The sequence below is a fragment of the Hemicordylus capensis genome, chromosome 3 (genome assembly GCF_027244095.1).
Source record: "Hemicordylus capensis ecotype Gifberg chromosome 3, rHemCap1.1.pri, whole genome shotgun sequence".
Classification (NCBI taxonomy): Eukaryota; Metazoa; Chordata; class Lepidosauria; order Squamata; family Cordylidae; genus Hemicordylus; species Hemicordylus capensis.
In genome coordinates, this window is record NC_069659.1 from 179,741,129 (window position 1) to 179,758,603 (window position 17,475).

General features: G+C 44.9%; 1 protein-coding gene across 3 annotated transcripts in view; it reads left to right on the forward strand.

The window, feature by feature from the left end:
• Positions 1–17,475, forward strand: part of DIAPH3 (diaphanous related formin 3) — a 248,685-nt gene that overhangs the window by 65,696 nt on the left and 165,514 nt on the right. For all 3 annotated transcript variants that reach the window (XM_053311038.1, XM_053311039.1, XM_053311040.1), the window contains 2 exons: positions 11,596–11,928; positions 14,253–14,367. In XM_053311038.1, coding sequence (XP_053167013.1) covers positions 11,596–11,928; positions 14,253–14,367 — 448 coding nt within the window. The remainder of the gene's footprint in view (positions 1–11,595; positions 11,929–14,252; positions 14,368–17,475) is intronic.

The following is a 17,475-nucleotide window of genomic DNA, read 5'->3' on the forward strand; positions in this document are numbered from 1 at the left end:
AAGATAGCTTATCAACACAGTTCTTGAGCAAAAAGGAGATGTGGGAATTAGCACTGAAGAGCTGTTCCCTGAGAGGTTTATCTGAACAGGTTGTGCTTTTGAAATGTGTAGTCTCAAACAGAAGGTGCTAAGAAGCACTTGTTCTTTTTCACTTATTTTTTGTAACATAAGCATGCCATATTGTTTCAAGAGTTTCGTTAAGTGGAGAGATTGTCTCCATTTCATTAAATGGCCAGGAAATGTAATCTACTTGCTATAATTTGTGTTTTGATTAAGTGGAGAAACGTGACCTTTTCATGAAATGATCAGAAATTCTGCCCACTTAGAGAAGAAGAGGTATTACAGTAAATGATTCCAGTTCATGTAAACACCTTTCCCACTAATGAAATATATGTAATATATACCTAGCTACTTAGGATTCTACACTGCTTAAATCTGAGGGACTGTAGTCCATGATAATATGTTCTGTAGTAGATTATTAGTCAGTAACAAAATCCTGTTTTGTTACATATTTGGAGTTGTGGAGTATTCTTTGACCTAAAGAATAACCGATTGCTCTTTGGCCTATGTAATAAGCTAAATGGTTCCTTGAATTACTTGCTTTATTGCAGGGGTGCAAAACTCAAATGCTCTGGTGGGCTGGAACCAACCATGGCTTGGTGTGTAGGGGCCAAGGACAATTTTCAGTGTATTAAATTTGTTATTATGGATATATATATATAATTTTAAGAATGACACAAACAGAAGAGTAAGACTGTTTGTACAGGGCTGCTTCGACCACTATACCACACTACAGCACTCCCCACAATCTTATTGTACATTTATTTACAAACTTTCCCCTCCCATTGCATCAACGTTCACTTACTACTGTGACTCCCCTCTCCCTTTTTCTGCATTCATTAGGAATGACCATTCCAGTAACATGTTTACTTCACAGCAAGAGTTAGATTGTTCTACAAAGCATTTGCTCCTTTAAAAAAGTGTTGTCAATGGAAATTACAACATACCCTTTGAAGTTAAAGTGCCTGGGGTTAAATCAAAATACTTCATTATATGTAAATACTAAAAACTAAGTATTAAAATTAAGAAGGAAATCCCAGTGATTTCAAAGGGTTTTTCTTCCAATTCAGGATAAAATGCATAGAAAAAGTCAAGAGATGCTTCCTAATGTTGCAATCCTATGTACACTTACTTGGGAGTACGTCCCATTGAAGTAAATGGACTTACTTCTGAGTAACCATAATTAGGCTGCAAGGCAGAAGCTGCTGTTTATCACACCATTCTCATATGAGGAGAGAATGATGTGATTATCAAAAGCTATGCCTGGCAGCAGCAGAACAAAAGGTTTGCTGATGAGATCCTATTCATTCAGTGCTTAACGGAGGGAAGAGGTTTACTCTTTAGAGGTGAGCTTGCCTGAGGGTCAGGAAAAAAGGTCTGCTTTTTGGGTCCGTGGGCCATGCACAGTTGTGCAGGTCTGCTTTATCATGTGAAATAAGTAGTTTTGGACTGTTTTCACTGTAGTAAAAGTATAACACAACGATGGTCCCAGACATTTTTCAGATCTTTTTCAGCTTCTGCCTTCGAGAAGGAGATACAGGGTCTTAAAGACCAGAACCAGCCGCTTGAGGAGTAGCTTCTACCCAAAAGCGGTCTCAGCTTTGAATGCAGCAAAACACAGCTTCTGAGGGGTTTTTTGTATTTAGTTTTTAGAGTTTTTTAGTGGGTTTTTAGTGGGTTGATGGGAGGGGGGCGTATGGGTATATGTTTAGATTATTCTTGTTAGGTCCTGTAGTAGTGGTTGTAGATTTTTTTCAATCTCATTGTTCTGCACAGGACAATGACAATAAAGATTTATCTATCTATATCGATCGATCGATCTATTACTTTGCTGTGTAGTTGGGGAAAGAATAATACTTTTACAGCATTTTCTACAAAAAAAAATTGAAAAACCAAACATTTGTAAAAAGTAGAACATATTTAGTTAGTTAATTTGTATAATACCACCAAATTAGTTCTCTGGGCAAAGAAAAAATAAAACATAAATTAAAACATTCGAAACAGGTTAAAACCTCCATTCATTTTAAAAAGTTGGGGTAAATAATTGCATCTTGAGAAGCTTTTTAAAATCTGTCACATGGGAAGGCTCTTTGGCACAGAGCGCATAGTCTTGAGGTAGTGACATAGAAGGCCTATCCTTGACTAGCCACCAGATGAACTGGTGGCAACTGCTGATGAACCTCACCAGATGATTTCAGTGGGTGACAGGGCTCATAACGAAGAAGATGTTTAGCTTAGATTACATATTCAGTAGTTAGTGGTTACACTGCAGAAGGTAATACAGGGCTAGAATTATAAAGCAGTAACTTAGGCCCTTTTGTATGGTTTGGGGGCAGGGCTTGTTGGGCCACAACTCCCCCCAGAAGCCCCAAGCCGGTGGTGTTCGTGGCTTTTTAAAAAGATTTAAAAAAAATTTTTCTCTCTTAAATGAATGGATGGTTTCTATTGAGAAACAGCACCCACGAGTTCACACACAGGTCACTAGGTCAGGTCACACAGGTTGACCATCCGTTCATTGAAGAGAAGGCTAAAAAAAACCATGACCCTCTCTGGCTTGGGTCTTCCAGGGGGAGCTGTGGCCCAATGTGCCTTGCCCCAGGGGCGTATCTAGGGGTAGGGCAGGCAGGGCACGTGCCCCGGGCGCCACTTGAAGGTGGGCACCATTTTGTAAAATTAATTTTAAAAAATGGCTGCCAAAAACAAAATGACCACCGTGCATGCTCAAATAGCCTCTGTGAGGCTCTAGGTCATGCCAGGCTTTGCAGAGGCCATTTGAGCATGCACGGTGGCCATTTTGTTTTCAGTGGCCATTAAAAAAAAAGATTATTTTTTAAAACGGCCACTGCACATGCTCAAATGGTCCCTGTGAGGCCCTAGAGGCCAGCAGGGTGAGGGGGAATCTTTGGGGAAAAAACCCAGCCTTTAGGAAGCCTCCCAAAGGGGCTATGGGTAATAATAATAATAATAAAAATATAAGACACTGTACACATATTCAGATTGGCACTATGTACAGAGAATCAGGGCTTGTGAATACTGAGCTGACGCTTAAGAGCTAGGATTGTATTCATTTGCTCTTACTTTGCTTCTTGTGATAAGTGAATTAAATGTGATGTCTTGCTAATATGGCTATTAATGGTGAGTTTGTCTTTGAATCAGTGTGAAACCCTTAATATTAAGGCCCACTGGGAGTTTCTTGCTCTCTTTCTCTCATTTTAACTGTCTTTCTGAAAGACTAGAATATATTCCAAGCAGTGACACAGTTTACTCTGCATATCCTTTAATTATTTACAGAGTATCTGGGAAAAGTCAAATTCTCCATTGATTTTTAAAACGTATGTAATAGTGATGCTACAATGCATAGTAGAGAATTAGACAGGCACTTCTGTTTAGTTTTCCAAGTACATCTCCACATAGTATTTGGGTATTTCATGAGCCCCCACATACTGAAATTTGTAGTTTTCCAGCATTTTTTGGTCTCGCTAAGTCCACTGCTAAATAGTTTTTGAAATATTAAAAGATTAATGAGCTTGGCTTGTATTTTTCAGCTGATATTATGGTAAAGTTATCTGAAAGACGGGTGTCAGGTGCTTGGACAGGGGGCGCAATTTCAGTGTTTGCCCTAGGCGCTATTTTCCCTAGATACGTCTCTGCCTTGCCCCCAAATGCACTTTGGGGTGCCCAGGAACTCCCCAAGGGGGCAGATGGGGCAGCCTCAAATCCCCATTATTCCCTATGGGGAAAATGCAAAACATTGAAAAATCTTCAAAAAATTATTAAATATTGCAGGAGTGTCTGATTGCTTTGATAGTTGGTACCCATGAGTGCCTACCACCCACCTCGATGTTGTGCCCCAAGGTGCTCTGTATAGGGAATAATGGGCCAATTCGAGTCCCCATTATACCCTATGTAGAATCTTTTAGAACTGGTCCGTGTTGCCATGTGGTTCCTGTGGTACTTGGTACCCATGGTTGTCTACCACCCACTCTAGTTTTGTGCCTCTATCAGCCCGCAACCAAACAGACAGTGACACAAAGACATCAAGCTGCCAAAAAAAAAGAGCTCTGCCTGCAAAGTGCACAATTGCAAAGCCAAGGAAGCTAAACCAGACTTCAGATTACTACCACTGCCACAAACACACACCTAGCAAGGCACATTATAGCACAAGGCAGCAAAACCAACCCGGCATGCAAACAACAAAGAGAGAGGGTGAGGCAAAAACACACCACACTGATACACACACCAACTATCTGCACAAACCAAAGCTTCGAAAACACTATCTATACAAAAGAAATAAACTTCTACTCTCCAGTCTCCAGCACATCCACACCAAAAAGCTGCATGCGTGCACACATCTGCTCAACACTTCTGCACAATAGCATCTAGTTCTGCATATTCAAATATTTACTTTCACACATTTGCAGATTTACATTTTTACCAATCCACATTTTACAGCCCCCCCCCGCTGCCTGCCCCTCAAGTCAACTATATACACATTCAAAAATTACCTATTTACTGATTCAGATATTTACAAACCTGCACATTTACAAATTCACACAGTGTTGCACATAGAGTTTGTTTGCCAACGGCCCCATGAGTGCTGCTGGCTAGGTGGAACTAGGGTGATATTCAGCATCATGGTTTAGGTCAGTGGGTGGGTCTGTCCAGATATGTCACAGCACTAGTGGCATGCTGCAACTTGGCACAGCTGAAGAAAGAAGGTGGGGAAGGTGGGGATGAGCGGAAGCTTTTCCCTTACAGATAGCCAACATCGTGGGTCAATCATGGGCCAATCGTTCACCCAGCTGAACTTCCCGCTCGCAATAACCCAGCAGGGAGAGGTTAACCTTGAGGAAAACCAACTGCTAAACTAAGCCAGGGTCCAACAGGAACCAAGCGGTTGTTACCACATGGCCAGCATTTGAAAACACCCACTCTTTCTAGATTCTGGTTGGGAGGCAGGAGAGGAAGCACACAGCAACCACTGCCAGGTCCAGCCAGACTTGGCAGTGGCTTGCCCAGAGCTACGCGTGATCTGGGTCTTTCTCTACGGGCTCATCCAGGTACTGGGCAACACATTGCACAGCACCCAAGGGAGGCCTGGTAGGCAGAGTCTCCCACCCACCAGGCAAGGCGCCAAGGCACGCCTGTTTAAACCACTGGGTTGAGTTAGCAGGAGGAACTGCCTGCTGCATTGGTGCCTCTGCCTGGGATGCAACACTGCTAGACTGAGAAGAGGAAGGGGTGGGACATGAAGGGCTGCCCGCATTGCTGCTGGTGTGGGTTGCGCACGCTTGGGGGGGGCACACGATCACCACCCTTTTGGTCTCTGGTCCTCCTGATCTCCTGTTCTCTAATTCCATCAACCACGAGGTTCCTCCACTTGGGCAAGACATCTGCTCAAACAACATTGCCCTTGATGGTCGGGTTGCAGAGACAAGCCAGGACATATTCCTCTCTGTCATCGAACACTGCAACCAGCCTGTCAACAACCTCAGCTATCCAGCCAGCACGAGGCTCTCTGGTGTGATCAGAGAGATCCCAAGTTCATCCATCAGCTTTCCCAGCAGAATAGCTGTAGGCAGGGACTAGCACAGAGGAGTAGCATCAGTACACAAGCTTTTCATGGCAAACAGGAAGGGCTCAAGTGCTGACACCATCTCAAACATGAGCTTCTACTCCATGTTGTATAGCTCACACACTCGCAAGGTCTCGTTCCTTTCCAGGTCATTGAGGGCCACCTCATGCTCCAGCAGGCACTGGGACAAGAGGAAGATGGATTTCTACCAGGTATCTTCATAGTTGGGGATAAGATTGTGAGGAAGGCCATGCTCATGCTACCACATGTGGAGCAAACACCTGGACTTCTCACTCTGGTGGAAATGAGCTGCAATCTTGTGGGACTTGTCCACAAGCGCAGCCGTTTCAGCAACAGCACCCTGAAGTGGACGGCCCTGTTCCCTGGATGCCTTAGCTTCCATGAGGCCAAGGGCGTCCCTCATAGCCATGTGGAGTGTGTGTGCCATGCAGTGGATGTTCACACACTCCAACATGGATTCTACTGCTGCTGTAATTTTGGAACCATTATCTGTCACAATAAAACCCTGGCTGAGGTGTGTGGCAACCTGCCTATCTACTCCTCAAGTTGGTGGTCGAGTATGGCTGCCACCTCCTCCTTGGTGTGCTTGACATCCAAGGTCTCCATGTGCAAGATGGCCCACCTGAGCCGAAATGCGGTGTTGGATATGCTGGAGCCAGAGGCAGCACCAGAGGCCCCCCCCTTCTTTGGGTCCCGCAGTTAGGGCCAGGAAAGCAGTGTGCATTCCACTCACACTGTTCCAGAGATCAGTGGTGAAATGCACGCTGGTGCCAGGCAACACTGCACCCAGCACCGCTGACATGAGCACCCTGCACCTTGCATCCAGGGTGGGGACCATCGTTCGGCTGAACATGGTTCTTGAGGGGATAATGTATCGGGCAGAAGCTGAGGTTGATCCTCAGTGGCCATCAGCTCCCCTATGAGGTGGGTGAAGAGATGTGGGTCCACATGACCAGGATGCTTCTTGCCCGATGCCTGTGTCCACCGCTTGACTGGCATTGTGCCCTGCTTCAGTGTTGAAGCCTTCGCACAGCCCTTGTCAGCACTAGTCACAGCCACACTAGGTGCACTAGTGCTGCCAGCAGAGGCAAGGAGATCTGAGTGATGCCGCCACATGTGTGACCATATGGCGGTCATCTGCAGATGCTTGGTATCCTTCCCCTGACTGACCTGCATCCTGCAGTGAATACAGCAAGCAGCGGTTGGGTCATTTTGAGGAATTTCAAAATGCCGCTGAAAATGGCTGCTCTGGGTGGTCTCCAGTGTCCCGGATGCTGTCTTGGACCTCTTTCGTGATGGTAGACCTATAGGGGCTGCTGGCTGCCCACTGCTGTCACACACACCCTTCCACCCTGCGTTCCAGAAGGACTGGACTGAGGCTCCGAGGGTGCCTCTTCCACAGCAGCAGACCCTTCCTCAGAGCCAGACTCTGCCCTGGAGAATCCAGAACTGGACTCTGCCATGACCTGTTGGGCATCATCAGGGGGGCCCACTGAGTGGTGAGAGGAGTGGTGGTGGGGCCACAAGAAAGAGGGGCAGTCTGGTTGCACTCCCAGCTGTCAAGCCTCTGCCTTCCACCCCCACCACAGAAGCAGTTTCCCTGACAGGAGAACCCCCCGCACTGTCAGGCTCCACACAGGGTGGCAGCACTCGTGGTGCATCCCAACCTAGACCTGGCTCAGTGGCAGCAGGCTCCTCTGCATAGGAGAGCCTTTGCACCACCATCTCACTGGGGTCAAAGAATTTGCCAATGGGGACCTGAGACACCCCATGTTGTCTTGTCTGCCCCCTACCCCAATCTCCCACCCCAGCTGGGATTTCACTCCCTCCTTTGCTGGCCACCCTGCTACGAGCCTTGCTCACAACATGGCAGTCAGACATCTTCCCAATCCTCAGGGCTTTTAATTATTTGTGTGTGTGTGTGTTTTTTTTTTTTTAGATTAAAAGAAAAATGTGGGGGCAACCCTGACCAAAAAACAGTTAACCAAAACACCTATCCACCCACAATGCCACAATACAGTGTGGGGCGGGGCGCGGGAAACTAAGGGGAACTGGTAAAAAACAAGCAATAACCTACAAAGAAAAGCACAGAAAAAATACTTCCCTCAAACCCAACCTAGGAGGCCCTATTTAATGAAAACTAAGGGGAAAGGGGGCACCAAAAAGCAATCACTTAGCCCTCATCATCCTGAAGAGGCTTCTGCCCCACACAGTGGGGGGGGGGGACCCTGACCACAGTGGCAGCATATTCAACTGGAACAAGGGGGAGGGCAGATGGGCAGCCTTCCAGCCGCCCACTTAAACAAACAAACAGAAAGAGAAACACTGGATAAAATAAAATAAAATGCTGGTGGAAGAACAGTCAGCAAAAAGGGGGTGTTGGTGGGGATCCAAAAAATTGGGCCAGAGGAACTTCAGGTGAAAGGTCTATCTCTCCCACCACCTGCCGCCTGGGCTAGGGATGTGCACAGAACTGGCAGGGGCTGGTTAGAAGGTAGGGGTGGGACAAGGGCAGGGGAGAGTGCAAGTAGAAGTTGAATGTCTTTACTTAGGGGGGCCCCACCCTTGCCTTCCCTTAGCGCCTATAGGGTGCCAGTTCTCCAGGACTGGCAGCACTGCAAAGCCTACCAGAGAGCCAGACACATCTGGCCAATCAGGGAAGCAGGAGTTCAGCATATCACAGCAAGTGACACAGTGACACAAAATGGCCAACAGCACCTAAAATGGAGGCTTGAGCCTTCAAACTGGTTTGAATTGAACCAGGCTCTGTTTGGTTCAAACTCAAACTGACATTGCCATAGGAATGCCCTGTTTGGTCGCAGTTCAAACATTCAGACCGAACCGGTTCGAATTTGAACCGGTTTGCACTTGCCTAGTGCTGAAGTGGCCTCCTTCAGACTGGAAATGCATATTATTTTGCACAGTCCCAAGTATAGGTCATGGCTAAGTCGCATTGATTTCAGTGGGTCTAAGGTGCATCACATACAGACTGGTTAGGCATGTCTAACTGTTCTAAGCAGTACAGGTGGCTCTTGTTATCCCTGGTCCTAGCACCCACAGTTTCGTGTATCCACAGTCAGGTAATGGAGACACAACCTAGTTATCCATGGTTCTAAAAATAGGCAAAATTTGCTTATCTGCTGTTCTGGAGTGACTGGAAATGACTTCAGATGTCATATCCAGTCACCATTTTGCAGGATGACCTGGAGAGCATGCTATGGTATAGTACTTTATTTCACTTACTTTTTGTCACTTTTTAAACATTTACAGGTGAAACTCGGAAAATTAGAATATCGTGCAAAAGTCCATTAATTTCAGTAATGCAAATTAAAGGTGAAACTGATATATGAGACAGACGCATTACATGCAAAGCGAGATAAGTCAAGCCTTAATTTGTTATAATTGTGATGATTATGGCGTACAGCTCATGAAAACCCCAAATCCACAATCCCAGAAAATTAGAATATTACATGGAACCAATAAGACAAGGATTGTAGAATAGAACAATATCGGACCTCTGAAAAGTATAAGCATGCATATGTATTCCGTACTTGGTTTGGGCCCCTTTTGCAGCAATTACTGCCTCAATGTGGCGTGGCATGGATGCTATCAGCCTGTGGCACTGATGAGGTGTTATGGAAGACCAGGATGCTTCATTAGCGGCCTTCAGCTCTTCTGCATTGTTTGATCTCATGTCTCTCATCCTTCTCTTGGCAATGCCCCATAGATTCTCTATGGGGTCAGGTCAGGCGAGTTTGCTGGCCAATCAAGCACAGTACACTGTACACATTTCAGAGGTCAATTATAACAAATTAAGGCTTGACTTATCTCACTTTGCATGTAATGCGTCTGTCTCATATATCAGTTTCACCTTTTAATTTGCATTACTGAAATTAATGGACTTTTGCACGATATTCTAATTTTCTGAATTTCACCTGTAAGTTCTTTTTTAATCTTAAGGAACTTCACACACCCCTCCATTGTCTCAAGGTCTTGTTATCCAAGGTTTCATTATCCATGGTTGTAGGCCAGAATGGAATACCCACAAACTAACTACCCACTTGTAGTTAGTTCCCATTTCCTTTGTGCAAAAGAGCTGATTAGTTAACATTTATGACAGAAGGTTTGGTCTATGCTCTAAAACATTAGAAAAGCTTGATTTTTATATGTTGTATATCAGTAGGAACTACCCCCCAAAACCTAGCCCTGTTTGCTTTGCCACAGCAATTTATTTATAATGTGTAAATTAGGTATTTAAACAGAAATCCAATACAGAAGAATCTCTTTATTTGTGGACTCCATATCTGTGGTTTCATGTATACGTGGTCAGGGAATTGGCACCTGACCTTGGTATACACAAAAAAAGGGCAACCAAGCGGTTAAATTTTTTTATCCACAGGTTGGGGGTGGCCAGGAAAGACCTTGGAGGTAATTTCTGGCCACCATAATTGCAATTGGGAGGCTCAAAATGGCTCCCTTTGAAGAAAAAAAATGCAAAAATCCACATTTTTCTGCTTTTGGGTATTGCTGTGCTGCTGGGGACAGGCAAATCACAGTAGGCCATTTTCCCCCCTTTTAAAGGCACCCCCCACTTTAAAGGCATTTCCCCAACCTTTGGGAACCTAACCACTGTTATCCCATTACCCTAATTCCTCTTTATTTGCAGTTTCAGTTTCCATGGTATCAGTGGAGAATGGAACCCCCGCAAATACGGAGGTTCTCTTGTATTAATCTGTCCTGTGTTTTTCAGCCTTTCTATTCATTCATTGTTTTATATCTCCCCCACCCCGCTACTTTGCTTCTGTGGCTGCTTTTTAAGTACTGTATTTTAAAAGAAGGATTTTGATAAATGCATGGAGGATATGTTTATCAATGGCTATTAGATATGATATCTTACAAAACTTCCAGATTCACAGGAGAATGGACTTTGATTCAGCCGGGCTGCTCTGCTCTCATTTCTGAGTTCATTGCATAACTTAACAAGCAATGTTGATAGATGTAGGGTAACATAGAGCAGTAGTCCAAATGTGCGTCTAGGCTATGTAGGATTTTACTGTTCATTTCCAGCATTTTGTGTTACATTTGAATGCAACTAAGTACTTTTCAACTAAGTACCGTGTTTCCCCGAAAATGAGACAGTGTCTTATATTAATTTTAGCCCCCCAAAATGCACTAGGTCAATTAGTGGTACATCAGAAATTACTGCTAGGTCTTACTTTCGGGGTAGGTCTTACTTTCGGGGAAACAGGGTAGGGAGTAAAGTTTAGTTGTGTGCTCTTGGAGAGCTGTATTACCGTATTTACCTGAATACAAGATGATTCTGAATTTAAGACAAGCCTCGTAAAAAATAGAGGTTAAACACAGGTTATACCCTTATTTACCCAAAAGGAGAGGATTCTCAATTTAAGATGACCCCCTGATTTCTAATGTGAAAGAACTTGGGGGAGGGGGAAGCTACTACTGCAACAAATATTTATATACCGCTCTTCAACAAAGTTCTCAAAGCGGTTTACATAGAAAAATAAATACATAAATAAGATGGTTCCCTGACGCCAAAGGGCTCATAATCTAAAAAGAAACATAATGTAGACACCAGCAACAGCCAGTGGAGGAATGTTGTGCTGGGGTTGTATAGGGCGAGTTGTTCTCCCCCTGCTAAAAATAAGAGAATCACAACTTTAAAAGGTGCCTCTTTGTTAAGTTAGCAGGAGTTGCTAACCAAGACTAAAAAGACTAGTCTTGGATTCAGATAAATACAGTATATTGAATGGCAAACAAAACTGGATCTTATACTGTCAAATCAATGGACACTTCCTGGTTGAATTTGCAGCCAAGGGTGATTATGTTGATTTTGATTATTTGAATTTCATGGTAAGGGTTTGCATTCATTCTATAAAATGTTGCATTCTTAAATCTGAAATTTTGTATCTTATTTTCAGAATGGATTAGCTGCCTTACCAGTTTCATCCCTGGAGGGATGTGGAACTGCTCCCACATCAACTGACAAAGCACCTAATTTATTACCATCTTCAGCACCTTGTATTGGAGCACCACCACCACCCCCTCCTCCACCACCACCACCACCCCCTCCATTACCACCTTTGATTAATAGTTCAGGAAAGCCTTCTTCTGGCATTCCTCCTCCACCTCCTCTACTACAGAAATTGCCTGGATCACAGTATTCTCCACCTCATCATGTGCTGCCTTTTGGACTGAAGCCTAAAAAGGAGTTCAAACCCGAGATCACCATGAAAAGACTCAACTGGTCAAAAGTAAAACGATAATTGAAATAATCTTCTTGTGCAAAATTTCACTTAGATACCATGCTAAATGAATTCTAAAAGCATCACAACTGATAATGAGCATTGATTAAATGCTTGTTAATAAATTAAAGGAAACCAGCAGTGGCCAGTGAAGTGATGCAGTGGGCAATAAGAGGGCCACTATAGCTGAAAAGCTAGAATGAGGAAGAGGAACGTAATTAACTTTTGGGAGGGTGTTGTCAGTTGGTGCAGTCATGGAATCTGCTGGGAATGTGCTAGACCAGTTCAGGCAGTACAAATGTGAACTGGACCGATTCATGGGGTATACTTTTAAAAGAGAATTGGGCGAGGATTCCCCTTCACAAGTAAAGGGGGATTCCCTAGATTAAAGGTGGGGGTGGGAGAAAAAAGGTGATTCTTATCTTTTAAAAAATCAGCTCGCAGTGATATCAGAAGCAATGGCGGGGGCTAGTCCAACCCCCCCCCCCCCGATCGCTGCACACGCAGACCATTTTTGTTGCCATGTAAATGTGCTGTGTGCATGCCCGGAAGTCACGGATATGGTCTCTGTGCATGCCCAGAGGCCCAAAGTGGGCCATAGCCAGCCTTGGCTGTCATTTGGGAGACCAGCGGGTGGGGGGAGGGTGTCACCTCAGATGACTTGCTGGCTACTGCCACCGCCTGATTTTTAAGGATGAAAACAGCCCTTTCTCTTGTCCTATCTCCTGCCTTTACTCTTGGGAATCCCCCTTTACTTGTAAAGGAGAATCCTCACCAGATTCCTCTTTACAAGTATACTCCATGAGCCAGTTTGGCTCAGCCTGGACCAGATTGGGTCCATTCAAATTTGATCTGGATTTGAACTGAACTGGTCTCATGGCTGGCTCACACATCCCTAGGTTCTGTATAGTCTATTAGGTAGGTGCACACCTGGCTGGGCAGTGTCTAGTGCTGGCTGCTGACAACATAGCTCATGCAGGGTACTACTGGCTAATCATTAACAGTGTGTCTGTGTGATGCTGTCCTGGCAGCATCAGTTTAACTTCTCGCTTGGTTGTTATTCCACCTCACTAGCTACCACTACTTGCAAATGCTCATCTTGTGATATTTTAGAAGGCAATTTACTTACTTACTAAAATAAAAAATGTTGTATCTTACCTTTCGCCTCCAACTAGAGGTTTTCAAGATGGATGATTATGCAATTAAAAAATATTGACATAACAAAATATAAACACAACCAAGTAAAGCTGCTAACACAAAATCTAAAATTAACACCCAAATATCAACCAAGAAATTGCACACATGTTACTAATTGCTATTTGAATGTTTAAAGTTTTAGCTCATTTAATCTTTAGGGCTCTGTAGTTTCTCTCTCCATCCACCCTTTTTTAAAAGCAGGTGATCACCATGCTGCTGCTGTTTAGATGGTTCTGCTGTCCATGATCTCCATTTCACAGTGCAGCCCTTGTTTTGACATTCTGCTGCTATTGTGAAGAGTAGTATGTAGCTGTCAGTGGATAGTTGCTACATGTAATTGACTCTCTCATTGAAGCTGAAGAGGGAGCATGACAACACTATCTTGCTAGGCACAAACAGTCTAGCTGCTTTAAAGCATCGTTTCTCTGTGTATCTATGAAGGACTACATGTGTGATTTGTCCTTAGTTTGGGATCTTCTACTTGGTTCCAGGCATAGACCATGGAAATGACAATTACTGTGCAAGTGGCCTTAACATCTGAAGTTGGTACATAGATGTAGTAGTGGATCCCTTAGGGGACACCAAGCTCCCCTAATAGGCCCCCAATCTAACATGAGTGGTGTTACTGTTAACTGTCAGTGTATTGCCAGTTGTCAGAAATATATTGAACGGACTATGGAGTTGTATGTTTTCTTAGAAACAAAAAGGTTGCTTTACATAAAGCTTATTACATTCATGGAGGCTCAGCACAGTCTGAGGTGTCCTATTACCTGAAGAGAGAGAGAGGTTGGAGAGGAAGGACTTCCATACACTCGGTTTCCATTGGGCAATCTAGCACACCCATGCCAATTACTGCTATTGGTGGACATCTGGAAACAAGAAGTACATCCCTCCCATTTGGTCAGTGTGTGGCATCATAACAGTGGGCTTACCATCTCCCCAAGACACCTACCACTGCAGCCTGAATGAGTTCTGAACTACTGGCAAGAGCCAATTTCCTTCAGTAGTTTGATATTAAATAATAATGAATTTCCATATTATTTGTGTGACTGTTATACTATACATTGGTCATTGAAAATAAGATCCAGTGTAGTACTACACCTTAATATCACTTGAAAATAATTATATATTTACAGATTAGACCACATGAAATGAACGAAAACTGCTTCTGGATAACAGCAAATGATGGAAATTATGAAAACTCGGATTTGTTGTGCAAGCTGGAGCTTACATTTTGTTGTCAAAAGAAAGGTAAAGAACTCATTGCTTATTATTTATTTATTTACACAGACAGGTGTTATTGACTGGTTTGTTTTATCCAGACATCGAGTCCTTCCCAAGGACCTGGGATGGCTGAATTTTATTATCAATGTTGTTGCTGCTGTTATAGATATCATTGCAGAATATAGGCTGTTCCCCGTAAAGTTGCTTTTTGTAATTGGCTGCTGGTGATTTCTGTGGCCCCTATGGTGTTGAGGTGCTCTTCAAGGTCTTTTGGAATTGCACCCAGGGCGCCAATTACCACTGGGATTATATTGGTCTTTTTCTGCCACAGCCTTTCAATTTCAATTTGTAGATCTTTGTATTTGGTGATTTTTTCTATTTCTTTTTCTTCTATTCTGCTATCCCCTGGTATTGCTATGTCGATTATTTTAACTTGTTTTTCTTTCTTCTCGACTACAGTTCTATCTGGTGTATTGTGTGGCAGATGTTTGTCTGTTTGTAGTCGGAAGTCCCATAATATTTTTACATCTTCATTTTCTTCAACTTTTTCAATTTGATGGTCCCACCAATTTTTGGCTACAGGTAGCTTGTATTTCTTTGCAGATGTTCCAGTGTATCATCTCTCCTACCTTGTCATGCCTTTGTTTGTAGTCAGTCTGTGCGATCTTTTTACAACAGCTGATTAGGTGGTCCACGGTTTCATCTGCTTCTTTACAAAGGCGGCACTTGCTGATCTGGATTGTGATCCATTGTATCCATAAGAACTGGGTTTCTGCGCCTGCGCAGGGACCTCCCGGGCTGACTAGCTAGCTCCTCTTCGCGCCCCGCCCGTCTGCACGTGCCTTGCAGATTCCGTTGGAATCGACGGTTGGGGCGCCTCTCCTTCAGTTTTCTCTTGACCGCCAAAGCGCTTACACCTCTTGGCTGTTGCTCCTCAATTGTTATCAAAAATTTGACTTCGGACTGTTTGACTATTCTCTACTGAGCGGATTAATTGGTTTGACTTCAGAACGAACAACGGACTTTATTTTGGGACTCTGATTCTAACTACGAAGTTTGTACAGGACGGTTTTGACTCGGAACGGCGAACGGACTTGATTACGGACTCTGCTTTGTTTGTTCCTAAGATTGTTTACTGAATTTGACTCGGAACGGCATTTGGACAATGGAAGCTAAGAAGACCTTCCAACGGTGTGAAAAGTGTCGAGCAAAGTTGCCTTCGACTGATTATCACGACGCCTGTTTGATGTGCCTAGGAGAGAATCATAACACGGCGGCGTGTAAGATATGCTGCTCGTTTTCAAAACAGACTAGACAGAATAGAGCTCTCAGGCTTCGAGCTGCGTTATACGAGGAGGCACTTCGACTGCCAACTCCTCGTCCGTCGGCGTCGATGAGTTCCGGATCGACATCGGGAGCTTCAATGTCGAAGGAGTGTGGTGCGTCAAGCTCCCCGGGATTGGGTTCCAGTGGGTCTGCTGATACGCAGTCTAAAACCGCTGTTGACACTCTGTTTAAGAAACCAAAGGAGGTTTCAAAAAAACGGAAGCATAAGGATAGAGATCGTCATGCTTCTGAGAGGGAAGGTCGCCATCGTGAGGAGTCTCGACATCAAACTCCCTCACCGACGGCAGCACAGATTTACGACGTGGACTCGGCTGAGTCCCCTACAGCCTCGACGTCGACACCTTCGGTATCGACGGTCAGGATGGTTTCGGCTTCGACATCGACTTTAGTCTCGACATCGACACCAGCGTCGACATCGAGATTGGACCAAGGCAGTCTGGGGCAGGCATCGACATTGGAATCGACATCAACATCGACATCAACATCGAGGCATTTGCAAGTCTCGGCATCGGAGCCTCCCATAACTGCCCAGGCGGTGTATGCCATTCCTCCGTCGGCGTCCACGGTTCCAGAGCAGATATTGAATGTGAGCACTGCTCCTTCGTCGGTGTTGACGGCTTCGACATTGAGGAGGATTCCTCATCTTTTGTCACCGTCATTGACGCCAGCACAGTCCCCCTCGACGCCGAGGACTCCGAGTCTGGCTACACACGGGGACGGACTTAGAGAACTGCTGGAGTCGAGTTCGAGTACCCCCTCGGGTGTGACGTTTCGCGGCTTCCTGTCGACAGGCCTAGACAAGGGTCCTGGAGGTGGAGAACTGGCTGATCTGCCTCATATTGCCTCACTGACACCAGCAGTGATCCAGGATCCGCGAACTGATGTCGGGTGCTCTACGATGCTGCAGCCAACTCATTCCTGCGGTTTCCGCCATGGTGTGCCGGATGATTATGCAGAGTTCTTGCGTTGGAAGGTGGAACAGGTAGAAATGCAACCAGTGCAAGGGCTGCGGAATTTTGTGCAGGCTGGACAACTTGCTCAGCCGCTGCTGCAGTCAGAGCATGCAGAGCATCAGGGGCCGTCTGTGAACTTACCTATACAAACACCATTGGCGCAAGTTCAAACTTACCTTCCAGAGAATTCACAGTTACCTGTGGTCCAGACGAGGATTCCAGAAAAACCTGCTGGGAAAAGAAAGAGGAAAGCAACACCTTCTCCTTCTGAACCATCATCTTCACCCTCTGATGACAGTGAGGACGATGAGTCGGGACCGGCCTCTGACAGGGATGATATCAGTCGTAGGTCGGACCCCCCTTCGGATGTGCCACCAAAGCTATCCACCTCGCCAACTGAGGAATTGAAAGCTTACCATATCCTCATAAGGAACATCGCTGAAGCCCTGGGCATGGACGTAAGCTCTCCGGATGCGGACGTTGCTGATCCGGTCTATAATATGATGAAGTGGTCTAAGACTTCGCATCCTGTTGTCCTCACCATGATTCCTGGGATAGACAAGGCTGCGAAGGTGGCATGGGACTCAGTGGGGGTCGGGGCTCCGACTTCCAAGCGCATTGAGAATTTGTATAGGGTGACTGAAGGAGAGAACTCTTACCTCTTATGCCATCCTATACCGAACTCCTTGGTTGTCAGTTGCGCTTCATCCACCAAGAGTGGACACCGTCATTCCACGCCTGCTGACAAAGAGGGGAGGAAAATTGACGTTATGGGTCGAAAGATCTATAGCACCTCCAGTTTAGTAATTCGTATTGCTAATTATGCGGCGTGTAT